This window comes from Monodon monoceros, unplaced genomic scaffold (assembly GCF_005190385.1).
Source record: "Monodon monoceros isolate NGI ecotype Baffin Bay Population unplaced genomic scaffold, NGI_Narwhal_1 Super_Scaffold_10, whole genome shotgun sequence".
NCBI classification, from domain to species: domain Eukaryota; kingdom Metazoa; phylum Chordata; class Mammalia; order Artiodactyla; family Monodontidae; genus Monodon; species Monodon monoceros.
The window spans coordinates 50,661,174-50,680,504 of NW_021703766.1; the positions used below are offsets into that span (position 1 = coordinate 50,661,174).

Below are 19,331 nucleotides of genomic sequence, written 5' to 3' on the forward strand. Positions count from 1 at the left end.
GGAAAAACAGTGTGAGTTGTGGGGAGGCAAATGTGGGCTCCGTGGTCCCTTTTTTGGGTTTCCTGTGTGGCAGTGCTCAGGGTGCAGAAAGAAGTAGGCCGTGGTCCCTGTGGGCACTGGAGGAAACGGCAGCCATGCGGTGGAGTGGGCAGGGTTCCGGCATGGCAAACGGGAGGACCCAGAGCTCTGGTCCTCGCTCTGTCACTAGCTGGATCACCTGGAACGTGTCACTGAATCTCTCTGGTCCTGAGCGGGGCTGGCTGTCAAACTAGAGACTTGGACCAGATTTAGATTGATGGTTTGAGGGCTGCGTTCAAAGAGGTGCCCCCTCCCGACCCTGAATCAACCCAAGCAGCCCTGCTCCTGCATTTTCCATAAGAGGCTTCTGGACAAATTCCTCTGAACAGAAGGTCCGTTGGCTTAGCTTACAAGAAAGAAAGAAAAAAAACCTTTGAAAAACCCCACAGCAGTGGCTAAACATACAGGATCCAGCAGCAGGAAGCCGGGGTACCAACCCCACCCCTGTGGCTCACCCGGCTAAGCCTCGATTTCCTCCGCAACAAAGTGAGGGTGCTCTGAGGGTCCCACGAGCTCACCTGTGTAACGCACATTGCCTGGCGCTTATGAGACGCTCAGAAACGCCAGCTACCTGCCTCCTGAAGCTTCCAGAGCCATCCTACGGCAGAACTGGAGGCGGCTAAGGAAAGTCTCAGCAGACATCTAGGGCATTTGGCGAAATCAGGGGGCAAAACTCCAAAAGGTTACAAGGGCCAAGCAAGTAAACCAAGTGAAGGAAACAGGCCAGGTGTGAAGCCAATCTGGAGGGAAACATGGAAAAGATTTGACTTTCCTTTGAACTTCACAAAACCACAAAACAACAGCGTCAGCCCAGTAAGAGATGGTATCAACCCCTCAGCCAAGTCCTGGGGACTTGGTGGTGGAGGGAGGGGAAGCTCATGTCCCAGCCATTCACTCCAGCCATCTGCTGCCACCCAGACACGAGGACCTGGCATTGTCAGACTGATGGGGTTTTTTTCAAGAGAAGCCAGAAATCCCGATTTTAATGTGAAAATCTGGTTTTTAAAGGCTCTCTAGGGAGAATTGTCAGGGAAGTTCTGTGCCAAGATACGAAGAATCTTCTGGATTTTTTTCCTCCACAACCTCTTCCCTGGTGGAGTCATGAGGAGTCAGGGTGCAGCTCAGAGTCTCAGGAAGCCCAGTTTCTCATCTCCCTGCTCCTCTCAGGCCTGGATCGCCTGCGGATGGCAGACGGGATAAAGCAGAGGCAGAGAGAGGGGCTGGGGTGCCGGGCGGACCCCACAAATGCCAGAGAGAGGGCAAGGAGTAGCCAAAGAAAGGCATCGTTTTCCTCAGTTTATTTCAAGAGAACAAAGAATCAACCATCAATTCTGTACAAAAACATGGCCATAGAGCCACGGTGACCCTTGGGCCAACCCCCTTCCCATGCGCCCCTAAACTGCCAAAAAACAAGGACATGACCAAAAAACCCAAACTCTGGAAAAAATTATTATGAAAAATCAGGGGAGAACTTCCCTCCCCTCTTCTCTCTCCCCAATGCAGAAGTTTGGGCGTGGGAAGGTTGTGTCCATGACAACGGTGGGAGGTCTGGCAGGCGGGTGTCGGCAGATTTAGTGTTTGGCAACCAGTGGGGCTGAGGGGTTAGGATCCAGAAGGAAGCCAGGGGGCTCGGGGGAGGGAAAAGATCTCCAACCCTGCCGTGCCCCACAGGACACTCGAAAACAGTTTATAAAAATTGGGGCCAGAGAGTAGAAAAGAAAGGAGTCATCAGAATCAAAACCTAAATAGAGGAAAGATTTTTTTTTTTTCTTCTCTAAAAGGCAAAAAAACTACAAACAGCCCAGGTCCTGAGCTGCCCCAAGACTTGGGTCCTCCACTGCCCCCTGAAACCTGGCAGGAGCAGGGCTGGGGAGTACCGAGAGGTGGGTTCTTAAAAAAGTTCCCCTGGATGGGAAGGCTCTTCATCTTTCGTCACCTTCCTCTGCCTCTCGCAGCTGCCCTGGAGAGGGATGGCGAGGACCAGGGCTACGCCGGCAAACTCAGCTTCTTCCCCTTGAGGACTGGGGGGAGAGAAAGGGGGGCAGGCATGACCAAGGGGTCCCTCGTGGAGGGGACAGCCTCCCACGCCCACAGCAGGGGCTTGGATGCTGGGCTGGGCAGAGATGCAGGAGGGGCAGCCCCAGGACTCCGGATTATCAGCTGGGGGTGGGGCCGGGGACCAGGCTCCCGGCCTAGGGGCTGAGCCATGGAGCCCCGGAGGAGGCCCCATTTCCCCTAATGCTGGCTGCTCCCCTTCCATCCTGGAAGGGCTGGAGGCCTTGGCTCTCGGGGGGCGCTGGGGTCAGAGGGCCTGGCAGGCTGGCTGGGCGAGACCACCCGCTTCTGCCCTCTCAGCCTTAATCCTCAGGGGGCGTGGCTGCCTTCAGGCCTCTGTCCTCCTGTCTCCTCTTCCCTTCACACTGATTGACTGAACTTCCAAGGTCTTTGCTTTAATCATAGTCTCTAAAAGGCCTCCCCCAGACCACACCCTCTCCATGTAAAGTAACCCCCTCACCCTCCACCATTGTTCACCAACACATCCCTGGTTCCTTTCTGTCACTGCCCTTCTCACTGTCAGCAATCATCTCTCTTGTTTATTCACCACCTCCCCCGACTACAATACAAAGGGAAGGGAGGGCCTTGTCCATCTTTTCTCCTAAGCTTGTATCCCCAGAGCCTAGCCCTGGCCAGGGACATAGACAGTGCTCCATAAATTTGTTGGTTGAATGAATGAATGAATCTTGGTGGGCCTGAGTCCCTGAGGGTAAGGACAGAGGTCCATGAGCAGAGAGGAGGCCCTCCCTTCTCTGAACGCTGCTGGGGCCTGGGAGATGGGAATTCTGGATCTGTTACGGGTGTGAGACTGAAAGACTTTGGATCTGGAACCTTGGGGCAGGAGGAGGGCTTAGGACACATTCCAAGAGAGGAAAAGTCAGAGGCCACCCCTGCCTGCCCCTCTCTTTGTCCTGTCTTCCCTCGAGGGATACAGGGCTGGGGAGATGAAGCTGAGGCCCCAGGGAGGGTGGGAGCTGGGGAAGGAGCAGGCTCCCTACCAGCCGGCCCCCCACTCTGGCTACCTTTGGTGATGTAGAGGTAGAAGAAATCACAGTAGAGGACCGTCTGGACCAGGCCTGCCACGATGGCGATAAGGTCGAAGAAGCCTTCAAAGTGGTAGCGCCAGATCCAGTTGAAGAGATAGAGCGTGCGGTAGACACCCAGCGCAAACAAGTAGTGGCTGGTGATGGTCTCCGCCTCGCCTGTCTTGCTCACCATGAACAGCTGCGGCAGGATGGCCACGGACTCCAGGTAGATGGAGAAGGTCCAGAGGATCTGCGGGGAGGCCGGGGCGTGGGAGCAGAGGGCAGGACGAGGCGGGAGGGGACAGGGAAGAAGAGAAGGGTGAGGATGGTGGACATTGTGGCTACAGGTGCAGTGATGTTGGAGAGTGGGTGACAGGTACCACAATGCCTGCCGGGCACTCACTGTGTGCCAGACACCGCTTTCCTGCCCCACCTGTATTCTCTCGTTTAATCCCCACGATGACCCCATGAGGGAGGTACTATTATCAGCATCCCCTTCTTTTTTTTTGTTTTGTTTTTTGGTTGTGCTGCAAGGCTTGAGGGATCTTAGTTCCCCGACCAGGGAGGGAACTGGACCCCGGCAGTGAAAACACCAGGTCCTAACCACTGGACCACCAGGGAATTCCCAGCATCCCCTTCTACCGATGAGGAAACTGAGGCCCAGAGAGGGTAAGAGGCTTGCCCAGGACGTGGCTAGGAAGCGGCAGAGCTGGGATTTGAACCAAGGGTTCTGAGCCGGTGTTTGTGAGCACTTTGAATTTACACCCCTCCCAAGGGCAGCCCAGGTTGGGATCTTGGCTGTGAGATGTCCCTTCTGTGAGATCTTGGGCAAAAGACCCAGATTCTCGGAGCCTCTGCTTCCTCACCTCTAAAATGGGGATGATTCTGGGAATTCCTTGGCGGTCCAGTGGTGAGGGCTCCGTATTTTCACTGCTGAGGGCCCAGGTTCAATCCCTGTTTGGGGAACTAAGATCCCACAAACTACATGGCACAGCCCTGCCCCCCACAAAAAAGGGGATGATTTTCCTGCCTTGGTAGGGGCGACATTCAATGTGCAATCTTTAGAGACATAAATCAGACTGTGTCACTCCCTGGCTTAAAACCCTCTTGTAGCTACTTCTTATCACATCCAGAATAAAACCCAAGTTCCTAACCTTGGCCTTCAAGGCCCTCCTCAATCCAGCTTCATCTTCTACTCCCTCCCCTCGCCCTCCAGGCTACAACTACCTGGGCCATCCATCTGGTCCTCCAACACACCAAGCTCCTTCCTGCCCCAGGGCCTTTGCACTTGCTGTTCCTTCAGCTCTTCCCCCAGACAGTCACATTCTGCCTCTTCCACCTCCTTCCAATCTCAGCTCATCAGTCACCTCCTGAGAGAGGTCCTCCCTGACCATCCTTCCCCCTGGATGGTCACATCCCCTGTCTTATCTTCTTCCTGGCAGCTCTGACCAGACTGTGAGCTCCGTGAGGTCCAGGAGCCTACATCTTGGGCACCCTGTGGGCCCAGCACCTGGCACAGTGCCTGGCACATATTCGATGCCTGGATGAATGCATGAGCGATTGGAAGCAAGGTCCCCAAGTGCTTGTCACAGGCCATCATTTAGGGAGCAGTGACAAGCATCATTCGTAAGCAGGACAGGGCATCCCAGGAGGGAGAGACGAAGAGATGGCAGGCAGCTGTCAGCCCCTTTTCAGTCCTCAGCTCCCTGAAAGTCCCACCTGGGGTGAGTTGTGATCTGTAGACCCACCGAAACCTCCGCTCAGACAACAAAGCCAGCTGGCAGGTGTGGTTCCTCCTGGGTTGTTTTGGTTTGTGGGAAGGAAGTGGGGACCTTCAGGATGTATTCCTAAGAACTGACGTTTACATAGCATTTACGACATCCAAGGCACTGTTCTATGCACCTTATGGGTATTAACTGGCTTATGCCTTAACCCTATGATGTAAGTCCTATTGTTATCCCCCTTATACAGATGAGGAGACTGAGGCCCACGGGATCAGTAACTTGTCCAAGGCCACGCAGCTAAGATGTGGGTGGAAACAGATTCCTACCCAGGCAGCTAGACTTCAGGGCTTGTTCCCATAATTATATGGGATATCAGGTTAGTTGAGGCTCTCGGGAAACATACCCATTAAATTGATACATACCGATTGTTAGCCTTGGGGAGTAGAATCATGACGTAAGAGGAGAGAGAAGGTCTATTGCATTTTACTTTATCCATTTGTGACGTCTGAATTTTTAAAGAATTGTTTCCTTCTATGATTAAAAAATAATTTTTCAGCATGCACCTATTGATAGCATGGGCTTTGAAAGCAGGCAGACCTGGGTTCAAATTCTGTGAGGTCTCCCCTCTGAGCCTCACCTCAGTCCTCCAAGAAATAGGGATGAGTATGCCCACTTCCCCAAGAGGTCAACGGATCAGACGGGATGATGACGGATTTGGAATGGCCAGCTCAGAGCAGGACACACAATTGGTGCCAATACTTTGCACAAGTGACCTCCCCACCTCTGAATGAGGGAACCACACAAGCTGGAGTCAAGAATCCTGGGTCCTGGTCCGGCCTCCTCCACCTGGAGCAAGCCCCACTGCCTTCCCCCAGCCTCGGTCTCCCCATCGGCAAAAGGGGCCCAGCTCAGTGGGTGCTCCATGCAAGGTGATGCTGATGATAAATTTGCAAAGTCCAGACCCTGCAGCCAAGCTTGGGGTTCCTGCCACAGTGCAGTGCAGCCTCCCTCTGACATTTCTGGGACCCCTGGGTCAAAGTCACCCTCAGTCACACTCAGTCAGATTTGTCTAGCCTGCAGGGTGCTTTTAGAAATAGATCTGGAATCTGTAGCCAAAACTGTAAAGTTTTCCCTCAGGAAAACTCCTGAACTGTGGCTTGTGTTGAAAACATCATCACATCTGGCTGCTCAGTGGCAGCTTGCAGAATCTTAGTTCCCCGACCAGGGATCGAACCCGTGCCCCCTGCCTTGGAAGTGTGTAGTCTTAATCACTGGACTGCCAGGGAAGTCCCAGGGCCAGCTTCTTACAAGGCAGGAGTGAGTGGTCCTGGGGGAGGAAAGACTGCTCTGAATTTGATTCCTGCCAGCCCCAGGAGGCAGATCACAGATTTAGCAAAGTCCCTCTCGAAATTCCTCCCAGGAATTTGTACAGGTCCCACCAAAATGCCATGCAATAAAAACCATGACAGCTAACGTTTAGGAGTAAAAGGATCCACATGGTCCTAAACACTGCAAGCACTGAACAAACATGGACCGCACTTCCTACCTACTGCCAGACACTGTGCTTTACCAATATTAACCCCTCATCAAAGCCTATGAAGTAGGAACTGATTATCCCCATTTCACAGACAAGAAAACTGAGGCACAGAGAAATTACATGACTTGCCCAAAGTCTCACAGCTGCTAAGTGGGCTTCAAATCCCAGTTCTCTGGTTCTAGAGTCTCTGTGTCTAACCACTATGTGATGCTGTCTAATCTCAGTAAATCCTCACAATGACCTGATCTCGACTTTACAAATAGGGAAACTGAGGCACAGAAAGGTCAAGTTCCATGCCCAAGGTCATGCTAATAGAAAGTAACAGATCCAAATCCAAGTAGCCTGGCCCCCCAGAGCCCCGTTCCCAACTCCTGAACTATTCATTAGGCCAATGACTTTGGAAGAGTCATTTCAACTCCCTAAGCCTCAGTTTTCTCATCTACAAAATGGGGCTGCTATGAAAAGTAATGAGTTAATGTATGTGAAATGCTGAGAGCAGCGTCTGGCACATAGTGAGTGCTGCTGCTGTTACATTACTATCATTTGACCCCAGAGCCCCTGTTTTGAACTTTATGTCCTAAAAGAAGGAAGTCTGAGCAAACCCTACAGAAGGAAGCCTCTGAGTGGGTCCACTGTCACCTGCTGTTCTCCCACAGCCCACCCCACCACTACAGACCCTGCAGGTGGCCTACCTCTAGAGGGGTAAAGTCATGGTTGACCAAGAACGCCAGGATGGCCGTGGGAACAACGAGGAACTCCACTCGGAACGTGTCGTGGTTCCCATCGTAAGTGGCTTTGAACTTGCTGTAAATCATCCAGACCGTGGTGAAAGAACAGGCGATGTAGACCACCTGTCGAAGGGGAGGATGCGGAGGGTGCTTCAGCTCCAAGCACAGGGTCCGAGCCCCCAGTAGACTTAGACCCAGCCCCAGGAGTCCAGGCCCCCAGCCTCTCCTCCCTCAGGCTTAGCAGTCTGGACCCCTAGCCCCATCCTCCCTCAGACCCAAAAGTCTGGGACCCACATTCCCTCCTCCCTCGGACCCTCCCCGGCTCCCCCCTCAGGAGGGCTCGGCAGGTTAGGAAAAGCCTTTACCTTCATGCACGTGTTGTAGAGTGAGATGTAGTTGGTGAAGAGGTCCAGGTAGCGGGCAGTGAACACCACAGCAAACAGGGCCTGGCTCTTCCCCGAAATCCCTGTGGTCCAGAGAAATGGGGATGGGGGAGGCTGAAGGTGGGCTGCACGGCCAGTAAACCGAGGCCCAGGGCCCCGGGCGAGCCAGAGGGGTTCTGGAGTGCAGCTGTCCCTGGAGGCCTCCGCAGCTCCGCCGGCCTAAGCAGGGCCTTTTCCCACGGCCCACAGCCAGGGGGCAGCCCGGCCCCAAAGCTACTCCAGCCCGAGGCTCTGTCCCAGGCTAGGCCTCGTGGCCACCTCCGGCCCCCTCAGGGTCCTCCCACAGTCCGGATCCAAGGTGGAGCCTTGGGAGGACCCCACTTGACCTCAGCCCTCCGGAACAGGTCGCCTACCTCCCGCTCCCTTTCTGGCGGCCACAGTCCACGTCACCAACTCCCAGTCGCCTCCCTGCCTGCCACAGCTCCCTGTTCCCAGCCCTGGGAACCCTAAGGCCACCCAGATAGGGGCCGGGGGAGGCTGAATTGGGTTCCTGGAGCCACCCCCACCAAACTGGATGCATCCCCAGTTTGGGGAAAGGAGCTGACCCCCTGGTGACCCCGGACCTGGAAGGGGGATCCCCAGCAAGCAGTGGCGGGGAGGAACCCGTCCCCCTATGCCTCCAAACCTTTCCCCGAGTCCTGGAATGTCTCCCGCATTCTCCCCCCTTCTCCGGCCCCGGTGGGCGTCTCACCGGCACACGAGCGGGACTTCCAGATTTTGAGCAGCAGCAAGATGATGGCTAGGAGGTGGGAGAGGTCTCCCAGGAATCGGAAGAGATTCATGGCTGAGGGGATCTGGCGGGGCTGGGCTGGAGGGAGTCAGGCTGAAGGGGGGCTGCCCCCCGGGGCTGCTGTTCCGGCCGGGCGGCTGGGCTGGGGGGCGGGAGAGGTGCCCTCGGGTGGGCTCCGCTCCGGGGAGGGGGCTCTGGGCGGGGTCGCCGAGGCCGGAGCTGGTGGCCGAGCCAGAGCTAGGAAGAGGGAGGCCGGCGGGAGGGAGGGGGAGGAGTTCGGGCGGGAGGCTCCGCCCCCGAGGGCGGAGTCCCGGCTCTCCAGCGCCCTCTACCTCGCACCCCCACCCACCCACCCCCCGCTTGCAGAGTTGGCGCCGAATTTACCCCCCTAAGGCCGCCTCCCAGGAACTTGCAGGGTCGCTGGGATCCGAAACTCGCAAATCCGGCACCAGTTCCCCCAGGCAGTCTGTGCCTCTCTGTAAAGGTTGCAGCCCAGCCGCACAGATTCTGCGCTTGACAGCGATTCGGGAGGCAGATCTCTGAGATTTAAAAATCTTAGACAGGGACCCAGAGGCTGGCTTTACAGGGGCCTCCAGCTCCAATGCACTCAAAAGACAAGAGAGCAGTCCCCAGTCCCCCTCTCAGACTCAGAAGTCTGGGTCCCCAGCACCTTCGTCCCCCAGGAGCCAGGAGTCCAGGACCTCAACCCCCTCCTCCCCCAGGACCCAGGAGTCCAGGACCCCAGCCCCTCCTCCCTCAGACCCAAGAGTCTAGCCCCCCTTCCTTGGGACTAAGGGTCCCACTCAACAATCTTGTGTCTCAAGCATCCTAGACCCAGGAATCTAGATGCACAATCCTTTCCTCCCTCTGGGACCCACAAATTCAGGTGCCCAGTCTCTTCTTTTTCAGAAATGTAAGGCTTCACTCCTGCTCTCCCAGACCCTGGAGTCAGCAGCCCACAGCTCTGGCTCCAGCCCCTCCTCCAGAGCTGCCCCCTCACAGGCACACATACACACCCTCAGGAGCCCAGGTGTCCTGCGCCACACTCCACCACAGCACTTTATAGAAGCGCTGGGCTTAGCCTCTCTAGCAGGAAGGGCAGGAGCTGGACAGCTGGCCTTGAGGGCCAGGAACAGGCTGTGTCTAGGAGGGGACACACATTGCTTTCCTCCTGGATGTCTGAGTACCCACGGGTGATGGATGTCAGGGTCCGTCAGTAAAAGAAGGGGTACAGAGGTAGTAGTTTCCTCAGATTGCTGGTTGGATTGGGTGCCTGAGGGTGACATCCATCAGTCTTGGATTTGTGGGCCGCTGAGGGTGGTTTGCGTTAAGGGGTCAGTTTGTCTGAGTGCCTAAAAGGGACTCAGGCCTGGAGGAGGGGGCCCAGATTACTGGGTAGCAGTGGAGAAGGGAGCTAGGGGCTTGGACTCCTGGGTCTGAGGGAGGAGGGGGCTGGGGGCCTGGACTCCTGGCTTCATGATGGAGACCTAGTTTGCAGGCCTGGCCTTCCGGGGCAATAGAAGCCAAAAGATGGGTCCTAGCACGGCGGAGAATCAAGTCTGGGAATGGCCTCCTGCTTCACAAGCCTCAAAGTGGGGAGGGGGCAGAGGGCGGCAGCCCCGGGCTCTGGAGTCCAAGTCCCAATCTGATGTCTCAGTGCCGGGGCCTGAGTCCCTGCCTGTTCCCCACCCCTTCCTCCCCGTTTTATTTGCAGCCCCTCACTCTCTTGTCCCAGGAGGAAGGCAGAAGCTGGGAGCTGGGGAGGGGGGTGGCCCCCTCCCCCAGCCCTGGCAGGAGGAGGGGTCCCCAGGGAGGCCAAGAGGGGGGGCTGTGGGTCTCCCGGCAGGGGCGGACGGGGACTGAATGTTAATCACATCCCGAGCGAGTGTGTGTGTGTGAGAACAGAGCGAGTGTGCGAATCCCTCCCGCTCCAGCTCCTCCAAGCTGTGGCCGCCGCCCTCCGCCCACAGCCTCCCACGGCCACCGGTGCCCAGCTGGGGGGGTGTCGGCCCGGGTGGGTCCGCCCGGCCCCCAGGGATCTCTCGTGCGTCTGCCATCTGCCCGGTGAGGATCTGTGTGTCCGGGTGTCTGGGGCTGGGCTGATGGAGGGGGGGGGTGTGTCTATAAGGGCTGCGGCGGCTGAGGGAGGGAGGGAGGGTTCTGTCTGTCCGTCTCGACCCTGAGCCACCTGCCTGGGTGTCGCGGGCCCCCCAGTTTCCTCCCTCCGAGCCCCCCCCAAACCCGGATGGATGGTGTGTACCTGGGCTCTGTGCCTCCTGCCTTCGTCCGGCCGGGCTTCTGGCGTCCCCGGCTGCCTGTGTCCTCCTGTCTGTCCGAACAGCCCCTGACGGCAGTGGCAGCCCGGCCCCATCAGACCCGTGTGTGTGTGTGTGTGTGTGTGTGTGTGTGTGTGTGTGTGTGTGTGTGTGTGTGTGTGTGTGTGTGTCGCTCCTCAAGCTCCGGGGGTGTTGAGGGGAATCCCAGGGAAGTGAGGTGGTGCGTGTGTGTATGGTGTGTGTTTCTGCCTGTATTTAAGAGTGGGGGAACGAGGGGGGTCGTCTGGAGGTGCCCAAGCGAGGAAGGGGCGAGCAGTCCCCCCGACAGGCACTCTTCCGCCCCTCAGGCACACACACACACACACACACACACACACACACACACACGCCACCGGCTTCAGAGGTGACCCAGTCAGACAGACAGACAGACACAGAAGCCGGAGGGGGGGAGCGCTAAGGGCACAAAGGGGGGGGATGCGAATGAGCCAGGGAGAGGCGGAACCGGACACATGGACGGGGGGGAGGAGCCGGGGCTGAAGCGGCAGAGGGGGGCACCCCGGGTGGGCGGAGGGGGGATCCCCACGGGGTCGGGGCAGCGAGAGGACACCCCGACAGCCTCCGCAATGTCCGGGGCCCAACTTCCAGCGCAACATGTGTAGCAGCGTCCTCGCCTAGTCTGAGTGGCCGCAACCTTGGGGGACAGACAGGGCAGGACGGACCGAAGAAGAGGAGGGAGAGCTGGAGCCAGGGACGGGCAGGAGGTCCCCGCCACTGCCGCCGCCCCAGGGCCTGCCCCCCCACCCCCTCCGCGGCTCCCTGAGCCCTCCGCCGAATCTTCGGGTCGCTGGACTCCGGTTCCGTTCCTGGCACCCTCGCAATACCCCCCACAGAACAGGGTCATGAAAAGGTAAGGCTGGGGTAGGGGATGCAGGGGTGGGGGTGGGAACGCGGATTCCCAAATCTAGGACAGGGAAAGTTGGCCAGGGGCCTCCGGGAAGGACAGGGATTGAATGGGGAACAGGGGTCTCTGGGGGCCTCTCTGCCCCCTATCTCCTTCTCCCTCTCTGAGCCCTTTTTCCCAGGTCTCTACACCTCATGTCTGCTAACCCCCCATTTCTGACACTTTGATCCCTCTCCCCAGCCCCATACACCTGACGCCCCATCTCCCTCTCTATCCCCCATCTCTCCATCTCACCTTCCCTCTGCCCCACCCCACCCCCTGCCCGCATCAGTCTCCCCCCCACCTCGCCTGTCCTCCTCCCTCTCTCCTCTCCATCTCCCCTCCCTCCTCAGCTGTGAGTCTGCTATTAATACCTCTACCAAGGACCTTGAGAGCATCCAGGCCCTGGCACCCCTCGCCCCAAGCTACCATCCCTTCCTCAAGGTTCTGGAATACCCTTCTAGCCTCTTCCAAGCACCAGGATTAGGGTGGGGAGAGAACAGGGCTGGAGGGGGGGAACGGGACGCCGTCTGCAGCACGACGCGAAGGTGGGGGGGCGGGCTGTTGATCGAAGTGGCCTCTCCTCTCTTCTGTGATGGATGGGGGGGAGTGATGGAGACAGGGACACACCAGGAATCTCTGCACCCTCCTCCTCAGCTGAGGGACAGGCTGTACTGTGCATAGGACCTGAGTGGGGTGACTCGGGGCGACTGGAGCTGGGGGGTGCCCAGGATGATGGGACGAATGGGGCTTGAGACCAAAAGGGGTCCTTTAAGGGAGGAGAGGGCTATGGGCCTGGATTCCTGGGTCCTGGGCATAAAGGAGGCTGGGCAGCTGGATTCCTGAGTAGGGGGCAGGAGTGAGCCGGGACTCCTGGATCCTGGGAAAGGATGGAACTGAGCACCAGGACTCCTGGGTCCTGGGGAAGGAGGGGGCCCAACAGCCAGGACTCCCGAGTCTGTGGGAGAAGTTGGAGGATAGGGCTTCTGTGTCTGAGGGAGAAGGGGGCTGGGGGCTCAGTATCCTGAGCCCCTGATGGGGAGGGGATGGTGGTCTGGACTCTTTGGCCCCCTGGGGATGGAAGTGGGGACAGAAACTCATGAGGAGGTGGAGATTGGAGGCCTGGACAATGTGATCCCTGGGGGTGTAGGTTTGGGGGGTTGGAACGCCAGAGTCCCTCAGTGGCTGGGGATACTGCTTCTCTATCTGTCCCTGGAGGGGTGGGAGACTGCCCTCCCAAATCCCTCACAGGCAAGAACTTGGCATCCAGCCTCCTAAGAAGGGTGGGGCTGGAGCTGCCTTCTTGGGCCTCAGCAGGAAGTAGGACCCCGGGGTCCCCAAGGCCAGAGGCCAGGCAGGGGTGAGTCTGAGAGAGGCAGAGGGGCTGAAGGGGTGAGCAGCCACCAGGAAGGGTGGGGAGAACGTGTGTTATCCTGGGGTGGGGGTGGGGGCGCCAGGCCACAGCTGTGGGTTATTTTGGGGCAGAGGGGGGCTATTCTGAGCACTGATTGAGCCAGCTGCTTGGGGAAGGGCAGTGGAGAGGAGGGGCGAGGGGGAGCCAGGATTTGGGTATGCTGAGAGCCCCTGCCCCCATCCCTAGGGAGACAGTGGCCCAGGGTCCCTGGGAAGGCTGGAAGGGTGTGGGGGGTGAGGCCTCTAGGCAGCGGAAGGGGTGTGGGCCTTTCCCCTACCCTAGCTGTCTGTGGGGTGGATAGAGGCCTGCGCTACCATGGCAACCGGACAGGAGCCTGATTGACAGTAAAGAGTGAACCCTTCCTTGTCTGGACCCTCACCCCTTCGAGAAGCCCCTTCTGTACGCTCTAAATCCTGAGAACCAGGAGTTCAGGCCCCCAGTGCCCTGCTCCCTCAGATCCAGGAGCCAGGAGTCTGGGCTCCCAGCCTGACCACCCCAGGCAGCTAGTATTCAACAGGGACACAGGAAGAGACGCTGTATTGCCTCTCATTTACTAAATTGCTCTGGGCTGGGAGCCAGGGACCCCCGCTCCCCCCAGCTCTCCACAGCTGTGCCCCCCAACCCCGCAGCTCAGACTGGGCCATGACTCTTTCTAGCTCTCATTGAGAATGGGGGGACAGGGACAGGAATAAGGGGCCAAAAATGGGTTGGGGGTTGTGCTCAAATGGAGGGGTAAGGTCGTGGGGGGCATATTCTCTCCGCAGGATCCCCACTAATTTCTTTTTCTCTTTCTCTCCCCCCACACACCTGACCCCTTTTCCCTTTCTCTTTTTTTGTTCCCCTTCACTTTTTCTTCCTTTTATTTTTGATCCCTCCTGCCACTCGCCTTCCTGGCCTTCCTTTCATGTCTGTGCTGGGCACCTCCCTGGCGGGGGTCTTGCTCTTTGCCTCGCTATTTCTGTCTTCTTGTGTTTTCTGTCTTCTTGTGTTTTCTGTCTGCTCTGCCTGCCTTCTCGCGCAATCTCTGATTTTGCCTGTTTCTCCATCTCTTGTGTGCGTGTCTCTTGCTGGCTGTGGGGTCTCTGTCTCCGTCTTCCTGGGTTTCTTTCCATCTTCCTCTCTCTGTCCAACTTTCTCGTTCCTCTTATGTCTCCCACCTTCCTTCATCTATCTCTGCATCACTCCTGCCTCTCATTCCCTCCCTGTATCTGTCACTCCGCCTTATCTCTCTCTGCCTCTGTTACTCTGAGCCTCTCTATCCCTGTCTGTTTCTCCTTCCATCTCCCTCCTTCTCCCCATCACTCTCTCTCCCTGACCATCTCTCTGTGACTGTTTTCATCTCTTCCTATCTTCCTGGGTCTCTCTCTGCTCCTGTTCTGATCCCATCTCTGTGGGTCTGTTTCCCATCTGTCCTGTCTCATTGTCCTCCCCCTTCCTACCTTGTCTATCTCTTCTCCCTACCACTGTATCTTCTCTGTCCCCATTACCCACCTCCACTCTCTTTGCCTCTGTATCTCTCCCTCGGTCTCTGTCTCTCCTTTGCTTCTGTATCTCTCCCTTTGCCTCTATATCTCTCTGTCCGTGTCTCTCCCTCTATCACCCCAACCTTTCTCACTTCTACCTGAGTCCCTGTCTCCTTGTATCTCTCCTTCTCCCTGTATCTCTTCCTATACCTTGTCTCCCTGTCTGTCTTTCCATCTCTGTGTCTCTCATTCGTATCTCTCTCTGCTCCCCGTGTCTCCCCGTCTCTGCGTCCCACCCTCCTCCGTGTCCCTCCCCGCGTGCCTGCGTGCTTAGAGGCCGCCCGGCAGGGCCCGCAGGCGATGCGCGGCGCCGGTGGCCCCCGCGGCCCTCGGGGCCCCGCTAAGATGCTGCTGCTGCTGGCGCTGGCCTGCGCCAGCCCGTTCCCGGAGGAGGTGCCGGGGCCGGGCGGGGCCGGCGGGCCTGGCGGGGGCCCCGGCGGGGCGCGACCTCTCAACGTGGCGCTCGTGTTCTCGGGGCCTGCGTACGCGACCGAGGCGGCGCGACTGGGCCCGGCCGTGGCGGCGGCCGTGCGCAGCCCGGGCCTGGACGTGCGGCCGGTGGCGCTGGTGCTCAACGGCTCGGACCCACGCAGCCTCGTGCTGCAGCTCTGCGACCTGCTGTCGGGGCTGAGGGTGCACGGCGTCGTCTTCGAGGACGACTCGCGCGCGCCCGCCGTCGCGCCCATCCTTGACTTCCTGTCGGCGCAGACTTCACTGCCCATCGTGGCCGTGCACGGCGGCGCCGCGCTCGTGCTCACGCCCAAGGTGCGCGCAACCCGCGGGTGGGGCGGGGCCAGAGGCTGAGGGGCGGAGCCGGGGCCCGTCGTGGGTGGGCGGGGTTGTAAGGGGGCGGGGCCAGCCCTGAGGGCCCCCCATCGGGGATGCGGTGGGGACACATGTAAGGATCAGGTCTAAGTAAGAGGCGGGGCTGACTTGGAGGGGCGTGGTCTATAGGCGGAACGGAGTGTGCCGGGGAATCATCTAGAAGCAGGGTCTGGGGTGATCAGACTATGGGAAGAGTTGAGAGGCTGCGATCAGGGGAGGGGGTGGGATCTGGGGAAGAGGCGGGGCCTGCCAGTGAGGGGCGGGGACTGGGAACGAGAAGGGACACGCCTGAGATGGCAAGGTCGGAGTGAGGGCTGGGCTCTGGGATCAGCGAGGGGGAGTCAGTTGAAAACGAATGGGGTTCAGAAATGGGTGAGGGCTAGAGAGGAGGCGGGAGCCAGGAAGGCAGGAACAGGGACCAGGAGAGAGGGGTATCAGGTACTGAGGGAAAGGGAGGTTCCCGGCCAGCTGGGCATGGAGTCTAAAGGTCAACGAAGGAGGACAGAACCATCTGGTGAAAGGACGAGTATGAGAAAGAGAGGTGTCCTAAGTGAGAGGGCGAGGGAGGAGTAGAACCCTGCAGCTAGGAAGTGGGGAGAGGCCAGTCAAGGAAGGGGTGAGTCAGGGAAGGGGCGGGGCTAGCCGGTGAGAGGGGAGGCCAGGGAGGACAGGACCCCTGCTCTGTACTAAAGGGGCGGAGTCTAGAGAGGAAGACGGTCTGGGAGTGGGCTCACCCAACTGTAAGTCTTGGAAAGCAAGAATCCAGGGGGTGGTCCTGGAAAGATGAAGGCCCCCCAGAGAGGTAGCCTCAGCCAATGAGAGGTCAAAGCCAGGAGCCCTACAGGGAAGGCGGGGGCAGAGGCTGGAGCTGGCTGTGGCCTGGAGAGAGGCCTGCCTCCCGAGGGCACAGGAGGGGCCAGCTGGAGTGGACTTCTGGTAGGGAAAGGCAGAATTTGAACAAGTCTTGTGTGCGGACTAAGAAGTGGTCAGCTAAGAGGAGGTGCCTGAGAAGGGGCGGGGCCTATTCAGAGGTGGAGCCAGTGTAACTGAGAAGTGGGACTCGCCTGAGGATGGGGCCACCTGAGTGGGTGGAGCCTAAGTCTCCACCAATTCCCTGCTGTGGGGGCCGGCGGCTCTGTGACTAGATCACTATTGGAGGCTGGGACTCGTAGTTCTCTCGTGTCCAGGGCACTCTGGGAAAGATCTCTGTCCAACTTTCTTCTTCTCTTTGGCATGGGGTTGTCCAAAGATTTGAAGGCAGATCATCTGAGAGATGAACTTATTACTTCCTGGCTGCCACCTCCTTGGCATACGGAGAGACGTGGTCCCTCATACCTCCATTGCTGCTTAGAAATGTGTGCCCCTCTGTTTCACTGTCTGCTAGGTGCACACCCATTGCCTTCTGGGAAATATAGTCCCTTTAGTGTTTCTGAATGGAAGAAAGAGTGGTCCTCACAGCTGCATCTGTGCCCCCGTTGAATACTGGGAATGTGGTCCCCTGAGCACACCTCCACCTGCCAAGGGTGAGGGCCCTTCAGTGCTCTCACGGCATTCTGGGAGGCCTCATCCCCTCAGGACAACAGCCCTAACCGGTACACATTTAACCACAGGCACACGTCTAGGGAGAAAGTACACTTGCTTGTCTCATCGCATTACTGGAAGATTTATTGGCTGGTTCTGTGCCAGGGCTGTTTTAGGTTCTGGGGAATACAGTTATGAAAGGTTAAAAAAAAAAAAAAAGACAAGGTCCCTGCTTTCACAGAGTTTGTATTTCTAATGGGGAGACAGAAAAAACAAATAACAGAGAGTTGAAATCTGTCCTGAAGGAGAGGTAATGACCGAGGACATGGCTCAATAGATGGTGGTCAGGGGAGGCCTCCCCAAGGAGGTAAAACTGAGCTGGACCTGAGGACTGAGGAGGGGAGGAGCTGGGGGGAAAAGTGTCCCCGAGAAAGGTGACAGTGAAGGGCAAAGCCCCTGAGGCCAGAAGGAACTTGAGGTGTCTGAGGAAGAGCAAAGAGGTTGGGGTGATGGGAGATGAGGTCAGAGAGGCGACGGGGACGAGGTCATGCGGGGCCTTGTGGGCCACAGCGAGGACTTTGGCTTTGATTCTGATGTAGAATTATTGGAAGGTTTTCAACCAAGAAGGGAGGCAATCCAATTACTATTTTGAACAGATCACTCTGGCTGCTGTCTGGAGAATGGAAGGTGCGAGAAAGGAAGTCGAGATGGGTTAGGAAGTTGTTGTCCTCTAGGCAAGAGAGTGGTAACCATGAGGGCCGTGACAGGGCCCGTAGTGAGGATTGAACAGCTGGGGTCATGTTTTGAACAGAGCCGAGAAGTCTTGGAGATGGTCTGGATATGGGCCCAAGGGCTGTCCAATAGAATTCTCTGCAATGATGAAGGTGGTCTTCATCTGCTCTGTCACATATGATAGCCACAGCCATGTGTAGCTGTTGAGCACTTGACGTGTGGTTAGTGCAACCAGGGAACTAAGTTTTATTTAACTTTAATTGATTTTAATGTGAATAGTCATGGGTGGCTAGTAGCTACCATATTGGAGAGCACAGGAGACAGTATTTAAACCCATGGATTTAGATGAGATCACCAGGGAGAGAGGACAGAATTCTGACTGAGGAAGAGAGTCCAGCAAAGGAAACAGAAAAGGAGGGGACAGGAAGGTAGGAAAAAAAGCAGAGAAGGGCAAGTCTACTCAGCAAAGCTTCCTCCAGTTGGAAGAGACTACCTTCAGCACCCTCATGGCCTGCTGGGAGATGTAGTCCCTCTCAGTGGATGCTGGGAACTGTAATTCCCTCCCAGGATGCTGATTGTGTCCACTACAGTAATGTTAGCTGCTGTAACAGATAAACCCCGACTTCTCAGTGGCTTAAGCCAATAGAAGGTTGTTTCTCACTCATATAAAATCCAAACAGGTGTTCTTGTTCCAAACAGTCTCGCCTCCAAGCCGTGACTCAGGGACTTAGGTTCCTCTGTGTTGTGGCTCTGTAACCCCCTAGGTTTCTCCTCTGGGGCCTCTGCATCTGCCCTCAGACAGGGAAGAGTAAGGTGCATGGGGGGAGAGGTTTTTATGGATGAGCCTAGAACTCAGTCCTGTGGTTAAACATAACCCAGGTCTAGCTCTGTGCCCCAGCAAGGAAAGGAGATGGGTTTGCCGAACGGCTAGTCAGCCTGCCATGTTGAGAGCTGTGAGCTGCCTTTGGCCATTGGGAGCTGTGATGCCCTTATCAGTTGCTGGGAGATGAGGTCCCCTTTGGACCCCTGGGAGCTGTGAACCCTTCACTGGTCGCTGAAGGTCCCTTATTGACTGCTGGGAGCTGAGGTCTCCACGTGGGGTGGCCTGACATCTTCCTCCTCCTCCCCTGCAGGAGAAGGGTTCCACCTTCCTGCAGCTGGGCTCGTCCACAGAGCAGCAGCTTCAGGTCATCTTCGAGGTGCTGGAGGAATACGACTGGACGTCTTTTGTAGCTGTGACCACACGTGCCCCCGGCCACCGGGCCTTCCTGTCCTACATTGAGGTGCTGACTGATGGCAGCCTGGTGGGCTGGGAGCACCGCGGGGCATTGACGCTGGACCCTGGGGCTGGCGAGGCCGTGCTGGGCGCCCAGCTCCGTAGTGTCAGTGCGCAGATCCGCCTGCTCTTCTGTGCCCGTGAGGAGGCTGAGCCTGTGTTCCGGGCAGCCGAGGAGGCTGGCCTTACTGGGCCTGGCTACGTCTGGTTCATGGTGGGGCCCCAGCTGGCTGGAGGCGGGGGCTCGGGCACCCCTGGGGAGCCCCTTCTTCTGCCAGGAGGCGCCCCACTGCCTGCCGGGCTGTTTGCAGTGCGCTCGGCAGGCTGGAGGGATGATCTGGCCCGGCGTGTGGCAGCTGGCGTGGCCGTAGTGGCCAGAGGTGCCCAGGCCCTGCTGCGTGACTATGGCTTCCTGCCTGAACTTGGCCATGACTGTCGCGCCCAAAACCGCACCCACCGAGGGGAGAGTCTACACAGGTGAGTGGGGCTGGGCTGGGAGGGCTG

General features: G+C 57.7%; 2 protein-coding genes across 2 annotated transcripts in view; one reads left to right on the top strand and one right to left on the bottom strand.

Annotated features, from left to right (window-relative positions):
• Positions 1-1,345: 1,345 nt before the first annotated feature.
• On the bottom strand, positions 1,346-8,583 carry KDELR1 (KDEL endoplasmic reticulum protein retention receptor 1). The gene is made up of 5 exons (XM_029208780.1): positions 8,282-8,583; positions 7,513-7,613; positions 7,112-7,270; positions 3,156-3,408; positions 1,346-2,099 (listed from the first exon to the last, which is right to left on the bottom strand). Exons 1-5 carry the CDS (start codon positions 8,370-8,372, stop codon positions 2,065-2,067), a joined length of 639 nt encoding a protein of 212 aa, XP_029064613.1. The 5' UTR covers positions 8,373-8,583; the 3' UTR covers positions 1,346-2,064.
• Positions 8,584-11,442: 2,859 nt separating this feature from the next.
• The window catches only part of GRIN2D (glutamate ionotropic receptor NMDA type subunit 2D), a 33,620-nt gene continuing 25,731 nt past the window's right edge, over positions 11,443-19,331 (top strand). The window contains exons 1-3 of the mRNA XM_029245695.1: positions 11,443-11,503; positions 14,748-15,238; positions 18,685-19,304. Of these exons, the coding sequence (XP_029101528.1) occupies positions 14,774-15,238; positions 18,685-19,304 (1,085 nt within the window). The 5' untranslated portion in view covers positions 11,443-11,503; positions 14,748-14,773. The remainder of the gene's footprint in view (positions 11,504-14,747; positions 15,239-18,684; positions 19,305-19,331) is intronic.

What these genes read in the sequence shown, in the direction of transcription:
- KDELR1 (XM_029208780.1), bottom strand. Translation starts at nt 8,372, where the DNA reads ATGAATCTCTTCCGATTCCTGGGAGACCTCTCCCACCTCCTAGCCATC. An exon ending in GAAGTCCCGCTCGTGTGCCG is followed by an intron (nt 7,614 to 8,281) that starts GTGAGACGCCCA and finishes TCTGGACCACAG; the next exon opens with GGATTTCGGGGAAGAGCCAG. An exon ending in TCTACAACACGTGCATGAAG is followed by an intron (nt 7,271 to 7,512) that starts GTAAAGGCTTTT and finishes CCCCTTCGACAG; the next exon opens with GTGGTCTACATCGCCTGTTC.